A 14,612-nucleotide genomic window follows, 5' to 3' on the forward strand; every position below is an offset into this window, starting at 1 on the left:
AAACAATAACATCGTGCTCTTTGTTGTACCTGCATGAATGATACATTTTCGGTTGTGTAGTGTGGACAGAGATCGTTTCTGAAACGCAGTGAAAACGCCAGTGTAGACGAGGACCGTTTTCATTTTAAAATGTTGTTTTAAAACGAAAACGCACTAGTGTAAACAGGGCCTTAGAAAAAGAAGAGCACTAATAGTAAACTAAGACAACTACTTGAAATTGCAAGCTCAGGGTGAAGAAAAATAGAATGTCTCCTTAATAAATATGTACTTTCCTTCCTTATACTCAATTCATTTGTTTCTTTCCATCTCCAGACCTTCACTTCCTCCATTGGGGCCCTGTGCAATGCAGCAATTCCTGTTCGAGTTTATGTGGTGGGATGTAGAACGATGGGCCTGTTAAAGCTGAAGTTTCTTGGTTTATACAGAGACGAACGAGCATACATAGATTTCACACTCATTTCAGCAGGTGGGTTATGTCGTCCTGCAGATTGATTGGGGCCTTGGGAAGAAATGGACAGCTCAGAGCAGAGAAAGGAAAAGAAGGGAAAAATTACAGTACATCACGAATATACAATATACAGAACAGGCAGTAAGAATTTATAATAACAAACAGCTCAAATAACTTACAAAGTTGCTTACAGTAACTCAGATGGAAGATGTGGGGGGAAAGAGAGAATAAGACTTCATAGGCAACTGATGGGCAATTTGCAATGTGAATTAAGAATGTGTTCATAATGTGTGTTAATAGGGTGCATCTCAGTTCTTACTTGAGTTGTGTGAAAGGTGCTGAATACGTAAAATGCTTATGTTAGTATTATTTGTGCAAAGTCAAAGTGTGCCTTCGGAATGTTTGATCATAATGTGTTCAAAATGTTTATTTTCAGATTGTTCATTCATAGTGTGTTTTTAGAATATTAATTCAAAGTGTGTTCGGAATGTTCGTTCAAAGTGTGTGTTCATAATGTTCATTCAGATTGTTAGTTGATGCTCACAAAGTACAAATGCACACAAGACACAACAGCTGCACAATGCACTTCTTGACACCTCATATCTCCCACACACGCTCACACACATGCAGTGCCTCGCTTGAGGAGCATAAACACACCGCAGCCACACAAAGCTGACTGGCTAACTCAAAGACAGGCAGGAGGCTCTGCCTGAGGGTTTGGCCCTTTCCCAAGTCATTAAGGACAATTTAAATCATCACAGAATGAAAAGTGCTCTTAAAAAAGAGCCAAAAAACCGCTCCCAGCTGACTGCCTCCATAGTGAGTGTGTGTAACTAACTAATGTTTGAAGCGTGAGAGCTTAGCGTGGAACCCCCCGATAAGCCGAGCTGAGCTGTGAAAACACAGATTACATTTCTGTGGCTTTAAAGTGCCTGTCGCATGCCTGCGAGCCGAGCGGGTAATTAGTGCATCAAAAGCGCACAGCCTCACTTTGACCGAGGGCCGGAGTGATACGGGGCCCTTCGCACTTCTGAGACAAGCATGCTAATTCAACACGTCCTCCCACACGACAAACACACAAGCTGTTTACTTCCTCTCCATCACTGTCAGTCAGTTTCTTTTACTTGCACACACACACACACACACACACACACACAAACACACACACACACACACACACACACACTTGAGTAGGGTGAAGAGTTAATGTGTATAAATATAAACATCTCAGAATTAATTCTCATCATTTATTGAAATAAAACACTAAAGGTTTGTGGAGAAATCTTCTTCTAAAAACACTGAGACACTGAGGGGGGAAATAATGATTTAACAAGTGTTAGGTCATTACATTTATCAACAACATAATGTGTGGAGCTCTGTTGAAATAATAAACTGAACTAAAAACAGATATGGCTGAACAATATGTTGACAAAGCCTTGATAGACAGTATTTCATTTTTACAGGATAATACATGATGCAATTTGTTCAGTGCATTTTAATCTTTGGGTTTTTTAATGATCAAGGTTAGTTTTTTTTTTTGCTTGCAATTCCAATAAATTCTTTACAGATGAGACATACATAACAGGAGATATCCATTAAGGCTTGCTTACAATTACAATTCAGTGTTATTTAACAGAAACATTTATCCAAAGAGACTATCAGATGAGAAAGTAAAAAGAAACGAAAAAATTTCAGGGGTAATGGAGCAGAAAAGTAGCAAGTGGTTTACAGTTGCCTATATTGTACTGTGGTACAGTTATGGAGGCCCTTCATAATGCAGAGGTCAACTGCCTGCTCTGCCAATAGTTAGCAACAGCCCTATAGTATGCAGTGTTTAATAAACTGCTGTTTTACAAAATTCTTCTGAGGTGAAATGCAGTGCAGTCCTGTATCGTGATACGTATCGTATCGTGGCCTCTGTATCGTATCGTGACTTTGCTGGTGATACACAGCCCTAGTAGCCAATCACAGTCATATCTGTTGAGCGCGTGAACACAATGGCCAATCAGCGCTGTTTAACACACACACACACACACGCACACACACTTGAGTAGGGTGAAGAGTTAATGTGTATAAATATAAACATCTCAGAATTAATTCTCATCATTTATTGAAATAAAACACTAAAGGTTTGTGGAGAAATCTTCTTCTAAAAACACTGAGACACTGAGGGGGGAAATAATGATTTAACAAGTGTTAGGTCATTACATTTATCAACAACATAATGTGTGGAGCTCTGTTGAAATAATAAACTGAACTAAAAACAGATATGGCTGAACAATATGTTGACAAAGCCTTGATAGACAGTATTTCATTTTTACAGGATAATACATGATGCAATTTGTTCAGTGCATTTTAATCTTTGGGTTTTTTAATGATCAAGGTTAGTTTTTTTTTTTGCTTGCAATTCCAATAAATTCTTTACAGATGAGACATACATAACAGGAGATATCCATTAAGGCTTGCTTACAATTACAATTCAGTGTTATTTAACAGAAACATTTATCCAAAGAGACTATCAGATGAGAAAGTAAAAAGAAACGAAAAAATTTCAGGGGTAATGGAGCAGAAAAGTAGCAAGTGGTTTACAGTTGGATACAGTTGTTGGATGTCTGTGACTGAATCCTGTGTGCCCTTCGATCTGTGAGCATTTACAATAACTGCCTCATCTGAAATATTTACACAGAGCACTGTATGTAAAAACAGACAGTAAAACTATATCACAACTAGTGCTGTGTTCGATACGACGATGTATCGTCACAGAGATTTGACGATACGAATATCAATACAGCTGTCCCTGTATCGATATCGTGGCACGTGGACCGCGCTTAATTTAAATACAAGAGCAGCATTTAAAACGGAGTAGAAAAGGGTAAGGTTTCTAAAAAATAATGAATAGAGCATAATATATAGGCTACAACAAGGTTTAATCTGGCTGCAGAGGAACACAACTGAGTTGCCTGATATAAAGAGACGTAATCTTACAAAAAACAGAGCTTCCCACTTGCGCAATACGGAAATATCTGCTAAGTGTGTTACTTGTTTTTGTCAACCTGGCAACCATGTGCACGTGCGCTCTCTCTACTGTGGATAAACATGCTTGCTTTCTGAAAACACCGGTTAGATTAGTTTAGAACTCTTCTAATTTTTATTTTTATTTTTTAAACATGGAGAGTGTGTTGATTTGTGCATTGATAACCTACCAGCAATGTTAAGATTATTTAAATATATTAGAATTAGTACATTACAATATACATTTATTAGAACGAGTACATTATTATTTATGGGCTTAAAAACAAGATGCAAACAATCAGAATATTGTACCTGGTGGGGAGTGCACAATGTAAACATGAAACATATGCCATTACCTATATTGTACTGTGGTACAGTTATAGAGGCCCTTCATAATGCAGAAGTCAACTGCCTGCTCTGCCAATAGTTAGCAACAGCCCTATAGTATGCAGTGTTTAATAAACTGCTGTTTTACAAAATTCTTCTGAGGTGAAATGCAGTGCAGTCCTGTATCGTGATACGTATCGTATCGTGGCCTCTGTATCGTATCGTGACTTTGCTGGTGATACACAGCCCTAATCACAACTGCTCATACAACGGACCTCAGGTGTTTACTAAATAGCTACATATCTAGATTTTCAGTGTGTGTGTGTGTTTTAATATTCAAATGTTTAGGGGTCAGTTAGATTTTTTTAAAGAAATTAAGATTTTTATTCAGCAAGGACATATTAAATTGTAAAGACTTTTATAATGTTACAAAATAATTTGACTTCAAATAAATGCTGTTCTGTTGAACTTTATAATTAAAGAATCCTGAAAAATGTATCACTGTTTCCAGAAAAAAATATTAAGCAGCAGCATAACTGTTTTCAACATTGAACACCAATGTTTTCTGATGGATCATGTGAGATTGAAGACTGGAGTGTTGGCTCCTAAAAATTCAGTTTTGCCATCACAGGAATAAATTGCATTTTATAATATATTAAAATAGATAACTTTTAAATTTCAATGCAGCCTTGGTGAGCATAAGAGACATCTTTCAAAAACATTGGTGTGAAATGGTAGTGTATATACAGTTCAAAGTTTTCAGGATGCACTACAGCACTGGGCATTTGAAGTGGTCCTCACTAATACAGCTTCAAAGGTCTGTGTACAATGTGTGTGTGTGTGTGTGTGTGTGTGAATGTGTAAACAAGGGTGGGACACTGATCTTTATGAAAAAGCTTGACATTTACTTCAAATATGTTTTTGTGTCTTAGCGGTCATGTAATGTTTTTACTAGTTCAGATGTTCGGTGAGAGAGGGAGAACTAATGAGCAAAGAACAAGAGATTACAAGTGTGAGAGCAAAGAAGTGTCTGGGCCGAAACTGAATGAAAACAAGGGAAATCTTTGGTATCTCTAATCCACAATCAACTCTTTAAAGCAGGCCTGTTCAATTAATATCCCAAAGGAAAAGAAACTACAGATCAAACAAAGCACTACCAAATCTTCTTTTTCTTTGGTCTGTATTTTGCCAGAGTTTTCTGCTATATATGTTTTTCATGACAAAAAAAATAAATAAAAAATATGCTATAACGCTGATGCTTTACACACCAATGAAATATTATACAGTATCACAGAACTGCTATCTGCAGATAGTAGTTATTGTTGCACTAAGGAGTTGTTCTGTTAGGCTTGCATGAATAGCTCTGCTTTAAAGTGGAGATGATGTGTAAGAAAGATAGTTTGACCGAAGCAGCATATTTCTCTTTCCTCATTCCACACATCAGAACACAAGTAACTGATCCTACAACAACACAGATTCACTGTGCTGAGATGCCATTACACTTTACATTTCAAACTACAACCCATACTGTGTGCATGAAAATGACCTTGAGCCAGTGTAGACACGAACAGAGACAGAGACAGACAGTGTTATAAAACAAGATGATGTGGGGGCTGTCTGGACAGTATATCTCACCATATATAAGAGAATAAAGCTCATTCTCCACGGTCTGAAATACCAGACACTAATAAATGTTCATGCATTGCACACAACATGCTTTCTAGATTCTGTTCCACACTACAGTGTATTGCATCAGTGACATGAGCATGTCTTGAGGGTGCTGAAGCCCACTGTAAACTGTGGTTTCAGAGACACAGAAAGAGACAGAACGGAGCTGTCAGTTCCACTCAGGGCTATCTGTGATCAGAGTTTGACTCACATGGTACCGATAAGACATTAATGTTCACAGGTCTCACAGTGTACCACTTAAGGCGGTATCCTCTCTCCATTTCATCATCCCTCTCTTATGATGAACAGCTTTAACTTAATTCATCCACTTTATCTCTAATTTCATGGATGTCTGCTGCCTTTGGGGTATTTAATTGTGTGAAAAGAGAACCGATTAGATTTCGGTTGGCGGTGTGGGTGTGGGTTGTCTGTGCCGTTTCTTCTTCGGATAAAAGTAAACTCATTTCAAAAATAAGGAACTATTAATCAAGTTCGGATTTGCCCTCTCGGATCAAACCGATTCACTAACCAGATCAACTCAGTTCACACAGTTACTTGTATAGAGTGCATCTATGAGATAAATAGCACTACTAAATGGTCAGTGTTTTTTTTATCAATCTGAAAGCAGAAATAGTTTAACCAAAATCTCTTAAAGGGGTCATATGATGCTTTTTTAAAGATCATTATTTTGTTTAGTTACAGGTGTAAGATTTGTGTCCTTGTTACAGAGTAATTATACACTTAAGTACTGAGTAATATCAATTAACTGCAAGTACTTACTATATGGTTAGGGTTTGGCTTAGGATTATTTGCATGTAATTATGCATAATTTATTGTTATTATAATAGTAAGTAAATGTAACATATGTAACAAGGACGCCTTAAAATAAAGTGTTACCAAATTTTGAATTCATTCATTCTATCAGCTTTAAATGGAGGGGCAACAATAACTCAGGTAAAAATATCGGCAACACTTTACTTAAAGCCTTTATGTTTAATGCATTACGAAGGGTTATTAAAGGGTATAATGCATCATAATTATTCATAATGTGCATTGTAATACATAACTTGTCGTAAATAATTATAACTGAATTTAAAATGCATAGTGTAACAATGAATTGATAAGTGTTATAATGTATTAACTGTGGTTACAATTATTCATGAGATTGTACAATGCATTATACAATGCATTACAAGACATTATTAATGCATGTGGGTAAGTAAATGATGACAGAATTTTCATTTTGGGTGAACTATCCCTTTAATTAATCATTTAAAAAGAATGCATCTGAGCAGTCACTGAATAAACATCAATTCAGCATTGCTTTCAAGGATGGAGTCTGCATTAAACAACATAAAAAAGAATATAAAACAATATTTGTATATTTCACAGGATTGGCTGAGAGGTTTTTTATATGCAAGCAAAATAGATATTATAACAGAAAAATGTAACTAAATGAATCTGAATAAAATTAAATTTAAGTTATAAAATTAACGAATTAATTTAAATCAAACCATTAAATAAAGTCTAACTGAAATCTTGTGAATTGGAACTAAATTGGCTTTAGATTGGACACTGTGCAACACATGTCTTTTTGTTTTCCAAAGCAAAAACCATAAATCATACGTGGAGCAACATGAGAGTGAGTAAATGATGCTAGAGTCATTTTTGAGTGAACTAAACTTCTGAAAATGTATTAAAATGATGAGTGTACATACACCTGTAATTACCTAGAGAAGAAAAAGAGCTCCAGATGGACAAAGCCTTTGGCTGTAGGCTAAAGAAACACCACTTTGCCTCACAGACAAGTAAGTTAGCATACAGTTACTACTTGAGATTTTAGCAAACGCACACACACACACACACACAACCACATGACACACACAGTACAGCATTAAGATCCCTCAAAGCAATTTACAAGACACATTAAAGCCAAACCGGTCTATAAAAGTAAATTAAAGTTCAGTCAAATGAAGACTTGCCACCCTGGCAATGCCTGCCACATTAAATCATTTAGCGGTACTTAAAAGTGTCCAAACCCAACTTAAAAACTACTAGCGGGTCAGTGGGTACAGCTGGTTTAAACAACAGCTTAGAAAGCCCAATTTTGGCCAGATCACACAAGACCTGGTTCATTTGGGAGAGGATAGGAGACTCTCATGGCTGCTGGCTGGTCCTCACAGTTACTCCCAGCACGACTCACAATGAGGCTCTGGCTGACACTCAGAGAATGCAGCCAAACACACACACAGTCACAGAGCAAAGCAGCCAGAAACAGCACACAAACACAGCTGAGACGCGCTCACATTAATCACACACACGCATGCTTTCGCCGTCTCACAATAGCCATCCATCCTGTTTCTCTTCTTTTGTCTTCTCCACTATTTGGTCTCCTGAAAGTGGGACATGATTTACAAACAGAGACCGTGGAGCAAACGAGAAGTCAAAGTCAAAGTGAGACGTGAACTGTGGCCAGGGCAGGACATTAGTTGTGCGGTGGTCTCCTTGTGTGAGCCTGTATAAACATTAAATAACAAATATGGCTACCTCATAGACCCCAAACACTTGTGTATCATTACCCATTCCTAGACCATGTCTAGTTCTGCACTATGAGCGTGCTGGGGAATATCTACTAGGAGTAGCGACGCTACAAAGTGTTTTTTTTTTTTTTAGCCATGTGACAGCAGTTCAGTCGTCTCCAAAACAGTGTAGCTTTTTCCAGCAATATTTTCCAACGAGTAGCATGATGAAATGCTACATAGATGCTTTTTGTCACAGTGTGTCGTGCACACAGCCAAGTAAAAGAGGAAATATATTCTCTCTCAAGTAGCATTGGGAAGTCAGATTCATTTTTCGTTCTGTCAGGCAATTTATTTTAATAAACCTATTAAAAAATACACAGTCCCTATGAAACATTTCATGTTTAAAAAATAATAGATATTAAAATATTTAGTCAGATTTAGTCAAATGCTGCTTTCAAATTGGAATGTTTCTATTAGTTTGGTATGTGTTTTATTCGGTATAAGTTAAATGCTGTCACCCAAATTAATCGTTTTGGTCCAGAAAGCCAAAAAAACAAAAAACAAATATTGTTTCATAATCTGATAGTCAATTTTATAATCTAACCTTCTGAAAACTTTATTTTTATTTTTTTCAAAAGAGCAGCTTGACTGTAGTTTGACTACTTTATAAGTTTTTAAATTTGGTAGATTTCCCAACACTGACAAAAAAGACAAGCACAATACAGAGATTCCTTCTTCATAAATTAGTTCTGTTTTGGGATGCAACTAACGTCACCAGTCAGTCTTACCTTCCTCACACTGAGGTCCACTGTATCCAGGACAACATTTCCATTCTAGAGAGGTGATAGTGCGGTACACGACTTTATAGGATGGCCGGACCACAGTGTGATAGCTGCAACACACACACACACACACACACACACACACACACACACACACACACACACATAAAATGTAAGTCTGTTTCAAAGTTTGTTTTTATTTTTTTACAGTAAAATCCCACTACAGAGATTTTTTTCAAAGACTTTTGAATGGTAGCATATACTTATAGCATTTCATGCATATTATGCAAAAAAAAATATGGGTTTAAAAGATCCTATCAAGAACTGCAAAATGGAATTATGAGATTATAACTTTACACATGCAACATTTAGGGCCCTATTTCAACGATCTAAGTGCATGGTCTAAAGCGCACGGCGCAGATGCACTTAGGGCGTGTCCAAATCCACTTTTGCTAGTTTAATGACGGGAAAAATGGTCTATGGTCTAAAAGGGTTGTCCCTATTCTCTTAATGAGTAATGGGTGTGTTTTGGGCATAACGTGTAATAAACCAATCAGAGTCTCATCTCCTATTCCCTTTAAGAGCCAGTTGCGCTCGTGCCATTGCGGATTTGCTATTTACATGGTGGAATTTGCAAGCACAAAGAGAACGCGTCTCCAGAGATGAAATGGAGCTGCTCGTGCACGAGCAAATAGGTAGCCTGATGCATGCAATGACTATCCATTATGACATGTAGGCATTTTTATATTTATGTAGCCTACACAATAATAATCTTTTACATTGCAATCCTTTCATTTTTAATATTTGGCATGTTTGTGTGCTGCTGTGCGTGTCAGGGTTGGGGATGAAGGACGGAGCGAGGACTCAATAGTGCGGGAAGATAAGGGCTTTATTAATAAAATAAAACAAAACAGACAACAAAAACTACCCCGTGGGGGAAAAACAGGCTGGCAAGGCTAGACAAGGCAGGATCTCGACACGACAAGACAGGACACATCCAGGGAGATAGGGTGACGAACTGACCTAAGACTGCAAACACAGGGAGAATAAATGGAGAGCAAATGAGGAGGGTAACGAGGGAACACATGTGGGGCAAATTAACCAATAATCAGGTAACAAGATGGGTGGGGTCAAGACAATGAGAGCACATGGCATACAGGAAACAAAGACAAAAGCCATGTGCTCACACAAAACAAAACACAAGCACATGGCCAGCCAAACAAATCACAAGCCATGTGCTTGAACAAAAACACACGAACACGCAGCTAATGAGAAAACTCATAAGCCGCGTGTTCACACAAAACAACAAGAAAAGCACGCGGTGTCGCACCTGGCGCCACATTGCGCCAGGTGTATGATAGGGCCCTTAATAGTTTTAGTTATGTTTTTGGAACTGTGTCCTATTAGCACATGACCACTGAACAGGGAAATGCCATTACATTTACTGCACAGGCTGCAAAGGGAGCTCCCTAAAATGATATAAAACACTGAGTAAGTGTGTGTTGATAATAAACTCACCTTCCTCCATTGCATCCCTGAGGCCACCTGCAGGTCTGATAGACCCTCTGGAGAGTGGTGCCATTCTGCACCTGACAGGTCACTGTCTTAGTCACTGTCTGCGGACACCAGTTCCTATCAGAGAGACAAATATGAGAATCAGAGTAGAGCAATCCAATTGACCTCCATCCTGTACTGGATGGTTCTGATGACATAAGAATAATAACACCATAAAATGATCGAATCCAACTCCCACATACTGTAAAAGTGATCAATGTTTTGTTGGACGCTCGTCCTTCAACAGTCTAACCATCTTCTTTGAAAACTCTTTATGATGTTTACACAGGTTAAATGATCCGTACGCTCAGCAGGAGAGCATTGTCAGCTCTGTTTACTTTGCAGTCTTTCGCTAGCAATACAAATCCACCCATTTTTATTCTTTCCGCAGCACTAGAAGCAGGTCAAGTCACGGAGGGGGACGATGTCCTGCGCGTGTGAGCATGTGGGCTGCTCATCCAGATTTAAGACAGCTTTTAGAAACTCGAGCCAAAAACCAGAGCAGAGGCACATTCCCTAGGAGAAAGACTGGTTCTTTTGTGCTGCTTTTATCAGGGCTTCTCTTCACACAGCTGAAAAAGCCCAGAAACATTTAAGCCACTCAAAAAAAAAAACAGCTTAACATGAGTGACTGCTGACAAAACCCTGAATCAGGTGCCCATTTATTTTGTTTGACTGATTTAAAAAAAATAATAAAGGTCTACAGAGAAAGAGAGTGTGAGAAAGAGAGTATAGTGACATTAATTGTGATATAGGCTATTATTGTGAACCTTGTCATTAAAAAATCCTTCAAAATATTTAAACTGGGATGCTAGATGGTGCTGTGTGGTTATTTTCATTGTGCAATAGCCCACACAATATTGCAAGGCAGTTAGATTTTTACACTGATATTTTTCAATAAATATTAAAATATTTTAAATTATTTTAATAAATACAGTAAATATTAAAATTTTATTCCCTCAAGCTATTCGTCAAAATACAATTTGACAGAAAGATTTCAAATTATTTTAGGGATGCACTGATACCGATACTGGTATCGGTATCGGGAATGATACTGAGCTCCTGTACTCGTACTCGTTAAAATGCCCCGATACCAAACGCCAATACCACACAGCATGTGTTAAGTGCCATATTCAGACAATGAAACACCGACAACAGACAGCAGAATGGAGTTATTAGAGATTAAGGATGTCTACGAAGTATATGTATACATGTATACAATGAATATAATGTTAAACATTCATTACTGACTGTATAGCTGATGTGTGCGAGCTGATAAACAAAGCACGCTGAGTGGATTTAGTGCGCGGCGGCGCAGATGTGCGAGCTTGTCGAGTGAATATACCTTTCTCACAGACATCACTGGAAAGTTTGTAGTTCGGTCGGATACGTCAAAAACAAGTAAGTAAAACAATGCACACGTTACTTAACGGTAGAGAGAGATACTGGAAAAAGTGGTATCGGTGCATCCCTAATTATTTTTATTATTTTTCTCATTCTAGCGGAATGAGAAAATTATAAATTTCTGATCAATATCTGGGAAATTTCTAGGGTTGCAAAGAGGTGGAAAATTTCCAAGGTTGCAAAAGGGTGGAAAATTTCCAGTAAATTTGCGGAAACTTTCAAAAAATCCCTGGAATATTAAAAAAAAATCCTGGAAAGTTTCCAAAATTTCTAGAATATTTCCGAAATTTACTGGAAATTTTCCACCGTTTTGCAACCCTAGAAATTTCTGATCTATTATACGCGGAATGAGAAAAACTATGTGCAATATCTGCAGTCCCAAACCAAAATTCAAATCCTGATTAAAGATCAATACTTGGAATACATGTCTCAATATAATATAGCCATACAAATGTATCGATATTCCCCCCACCTCTGTACATACATAAACATATGAAATCCTGTCTGCCCTAAAGGCAGCTTTGTAACATAGAAACTCACTCAAGGTATGGTTTCAGTCATTATTTAGCAGAAAATGCAAACAAGAGAAACAAGCCTGGGAGACAAAAGTCATCTGGAAAGTTTGCCACAGTAATCATTAAATGTGCCCTACATAACGTGGAACTTTCTAATTGGGAAGCCAGTGGCAAATCCAGCCCTGATGAGGAGCAGACCAGAGGCAGGACAGAGGAGAGGAGAAGGGGAAAGTAACACAGAGAACGAAAACAAAGCTGCGCGGCCCAAGCCCAGACTCTCGGCACATGCCAGAAGTCGCAAAAGAAAGGAATGAACGTGGGTTTGAAGAGAAACACCAATCAGATCTCTTTCCCCCTGAGCTCCCTCATGATTTTTACACAGAACGACTTGAAACAAAGAGCCATTGATAAGTTCACCTCAAACAGACCTTTGTATGAACCATTATGCCTCAAGTTGAGCAAACATAAGTCAAATAGATGTGGAGCAGAATTCAAAGAGAGTTAATGCACGTGTAACATATGGAGGTCGTTATATCTACTATACTTCAGCGGTTATTATCAATGGCTCAGCTTATGCACAGCTATGATCACACACCAGGAAAACTGGCCAGAGGGCTGCTACATGCTCAATAATCAGCATCAATCTGCCTAGATTACTGTAGATTGTCTGTCTGTTGCATTGCGTGTGTGTACATTGTAGGGTTTGCTGGAATTGTGACAGTGTTTTCAAGAACACATGACATGGCATGCCACAACAGCCAAAGAAATTAATTAAATGATGCAATTTAATACTAGGTGTAGGTTAGAGCTAGATGACAGGTCAAAGATTAGTCTCTCTTAAATCTATAAATTTATTTAATATATAACACTTGAATATGATTATCTTTTACGAAAAATATAGATTTTTTTAAAATTCGAAATATAAATAATTACTAAAATTGTTTGTGTACAAATATAAAGCTTTATTATTATTATTATTATTATTATTATTATATGACAAATAGTTCCAGTCCTTGTTCATGTTCATGTTTGAAGCCGTAATAAAATAGTCTGTAACCATTCTGCAAAACACTGATATAGAACTACATTTCTTGACTTGGTGGAAGAATTGTTATTTGTTATCAATAAATTATTAATTTTTGTGTTTATTGTGTTTATTTCATAAAACTTTGCAACATGTATTAACCATTACCCCGTAGCTGTTGTAAAATCATTCTAAACCATACATATATTGCACACAATTACATACATTTTCTTTCTTCTATAACAGGATATAATAAATACTGTTAAACAAATACATTTGCATAATATAAAAATGTATTAAATGTCTCATGTCTCATGGAATGAAGTTGTAACCAGAAGCAACATGGGGTCTACCATCGTCATGCACACACATTTACAGCTCTCACACGTGCTGTTTCCCATCCCATTCCCAGAACCTGCTAAAACTGTGGCCCACAGAACCAGCCCTTAAATATTCCAGAAATTTACAAAGCCTATGAATTTTAGGTGGTTTCCATGCCCTGCTTGAGATGAGGGCCCCGGGACTCAGAGTCTGGAACAGAGCTGTAGTGACCACAGGCTTATCCAGTCACTACCTGCCCAACTGCTCCGGCCCAGCCAACAAACACACACAGACTGGACACACAAACACAGAGGCCCGTCTGGCCACAGCTGAAGATCATGGAGCTATTTCTGTGATCTGCTTATTATTGAACCTAAAACCACAAATGATACCCTTGCCCTTCTCTAGGAAACACAGAAATGCACATCCAAACTCTAATATAAATACAAATATACAAAAAAAAAATCACTCCACATAATTTACCCAAGCAAGCCATGTTCTTACATCAACATCCTTTGTTGTTAACATTCAAATCAACCAAAACATACCCTTACAATCAGAGGGCAATGATAGGTTGAGAAAAAAATGCCATGTAATTCAATAAAATGCAATAAAAAAAAAATGCAGTAGAATGAAAATATATTTAAAAAATGCAAATCAATTAAATAAAATATGTATTATTATTATTATTGTAAAATAATGTTCTTTGAAGCTTGAAAACTCCATCTAGGCCTGTCGCAATAATCAATATATCGACTTATCGCGCAATATATGTACATGACCTCAATAATTTTTGGTGATGCAATATATCGGCCATTATATTTACTTAAAAATTAATGTCACCGTGTTTTTTGCATTCCACTTGCGCCAGTGTCTTTTGCAGCTTCTCGTGCATAATGTGGTGTAGCCATGAGGTGCTAGATCAAATTAAAAAAATTATTCTACAAAAAAAGTTTCATCTGAAGATATGGCCTTGTTTAGGGATCTGTGCCTTTGTGCATACAGACATCTGACTGCTGAGTAGTGATTGTGTTT

At 37.4% G+C, this 14,612-nt stretch overlaps 1 protein-coding gene across 3 annotated transcripts in view; it reads right to left on the reverse strand.

Annotated features, from left to right (window-relative positions):
- Positions 1-14,612, reverse strand: part of LOC107673410 (EMI domain-containing protein 1-like) — a 72,669-nt gene that overhangs the window by 48,959 nt on the left and 9,098 nt on the right. For all 3 annotated transcript variants that reach the window (XM_016466992.1, XM_016466993.1, XM_016466994.1), the window contains exons 2-3: positions 10,278-10,391; positions 8,766-8,869 (exon numbers count right to left, since the gene is read on the reverse strand). In XM_016466992.1, the coding sequence (XP_016322478.1) occupies positions 8,766-8,869; positions 10,278-10,391 (218 nt within the window). The remainder of the gene's footprint in view (positions 1-8,765; positions 8,870-10,277; positions 10,392-14,612) is intronic.

Source organism: Sinocyclocheilus anshuiensis, unplaced genomic scaffold (genome assembly GCF_001515605.1).
Source record: "Sinocyclocheilus anshuiensis isolate Anshui unplaced genomic scaffold, SAMN03320099.WGS_v1.1 scaffold508, whole genome shotgun sequence".
Taxonomy (NCBI): Eukaryota; Metazoa; Chordata; class Actinopteri; order Cypriniformes; family Cyprinidae; genus Sinocyclocheilus; species Sinocyclocheilus anshuiensis.